General features: G+C 43.2%; 1 protein-coding gene across 1 annotated transcript; it reads right to left on the bottom strand.

The window, feature by feature from the left end:
* Window positions 1–766: 766 nt before the first annotated feature.
* Window positions 767–1,705, bottom strand: LOC140847615 (olfactory receptor 5AN1-like). Its single transcript, XM_073228328.1, has one exon. The coding sequence runs from the start codon at window positions 1,703–1,705 to the stop codon at window positions 767–769; it is 939 nt and encodes a 312-aa protein (XP_073084429.1).
* Between the last annotated feature and the right edge of the window lie 291 nt (window positions 1,706–1,996).

Genomic DNA, 1,996 nt, shown 5'->3' with positions numbered 1-1,996 from the left:
TGGCCCTAGGGCTCCTGCTTTATACTCTTGTACAAAGAGCTTCTGTAACTATTATTATACAAGCCTCATTTATTATGATTTCATGCAACCTTGCAAGACAACTGACTGTTCCAATGTTCCCTGAACAGGCCATGATCTGAGCACATTATGAGGAGTCAAACTCTCTTAACAGTCTGTTCAAGCTCTGTTTATTGGCAGAACTTGCCCCCATACAGACCTAAGCAATCTTCCTTTTCCCTACAAGGAGGTACAACCAGGCCAACTATATAGCTTTGTTTGTCCAAATGCACTTCATCTCCCACGGTTCATTCCCATTCTGGTCAGAAACACACAGCAAGCATGGATCACTATCATGTCTGGATTATGTTGCATCAGAACATGTGGGAGACTGTGTTCCTACATTCCTGGGCCTCTGTCAGGTATCTCGCCTTTACAGTCAGAGGGCTGACATTAAACAGGCCTCATTCTCAAAAGAAAAAAAATAGAAGTTTCTTAATCTGAATGTTTCATGTATATTTTAGGGTATATTGATAAATGAAGCCTCTCTTCATGGAGGGGGAAACCGGAGAAGCTCGAAGAATTACACTCATTGTGTTTGCCTGGATTTGTATAGGATGTTGGTCCTTTTGGCCATAGAACCTGTCAAATCATCCTTCTCTGTCCAAAGGCAGTATGAATTTTCTTATAGTCTATTCATGGCCTCAGTATTGTGGGTTAAGGGGATTCTGACAGGATGAATCTGTCAAAAATACCAGAATTTGTTAAGTTAGCAATACCCTCCCTTCTTCTGCAACCTCTTCAAGGCATCTTTGATTCCCTTGTTCCTCAGACTGTAAATCAAGGGATTCAACATGGGAATCATCACTGTGTAAAAAACTGATGCAAATCTGTCAAAGTTGGAAGAACCACCAGAGCTGGACCTCAAATAGACAAACATACCTGAGGTATAGAAGAGGGAAACCGCTGTCAGGTGAGAAGCACAGGTGTTGAAAGCCTTGGACCTGCCTTTAGCTGTAGTGATCTTCATGATGGAGATGATGATATAGCCATAGGATACTATGATAACCACGACATTTATTATTCCATAGAATATTATTAATACAGCAGCCAAGAGTCGAACAAAGAAAGTGTCAGTGCAGGACAAGACTAACAACTGGGGCATGTCACAGAAGAAGTGGTGGATGACATTAGGCCCACAGAAGTGGAGTTGAAGAATGGCACACAACTGGGATAGGGAAGCAGAGAGGCCAGCCATATAGGAGCCCAGCACCATCTGAACACAGAGGGTGGGTGACATGATTGATGAATAGAGAAGTGGATTACAAATGGCAGCATAGCGGTCATAGGCCATGGCTGTCATGAGACAAGTCTCAGTCAGTCCCAGGGCTGCAAAGAAGAAGTACTGAACAGCACAACCCACTAGAGTGATGGTATGCTGTTCCTGAAAAAAGTCAGACAGCATCTTGGGGGCTGTGGAGGTCACATAGCTGATGTCTAGGAAGGACAGGTTGCTGAGGAAGAAGTACATGGGTGTGTGGAGGTGGGAATCCATCCTTATTAAGATGATGATGCTCAGGTTCCAAGTCAGAGTTGTAACGTAGATCACCAGGAACACAGCAAAGAGCACTGCTTTGATTCTGGGAAAATCGGAGAACCCCAACAGGATGAAGTGGGTGATCTCTGTAATATTTCGTCTCCTAATCATAGCCTCAGTACTCCTGAGATCAAAAAAAGGGAATGCACCGCTGACTCAACGGAAATGGCAGCATTACAAGTCTCCTAAGTGCCCGTTTTTTCCTCCATGGAGCACAAGAAAAAGGGAAATGCTCACTGTCTTGCTGTAACCACTGCTGCTTTTCATCTCACATTGTCGAGTACCTGCTCAGTGCTTCAGGTTCTCAGTTAAGGCATGAATTCCTATGAGAATTGAAGGACATATTTAAACACTTGATGGAGAATTTTTTAGAAACAGTAGAAAATCTGTGATTATTGTACA

Source organism: Manis javanica, unplaced genomic scaffold (assembly GCF_040802235.1).
Source record: "Manis javanica isolate MJ-LG unplaced genomic scaffold, MJ_LKY HiC_scaffold_25, whole genome shotgun sequence".
NCBI classification, from domain to species: Eukaryota; Metazoa; Chordata; class Mammalia; order Pholidota; family Manidae; genus Manis; species Manis javanica.
Note: the sequence above shows the minus strand (reverse complement) of the source record. Positions and strands in the feature narration are given on the sequence as shown.

What these genes read in the sequence shown, in the direction of transcription:
- LOC140847615 (XM_073228328.1), bottom strand. Translation starts at nt 1,705, where the DNA reads ATGATTAGGAGACGAAATATTACAGAGATCACCCACTTCATCCTGTTG.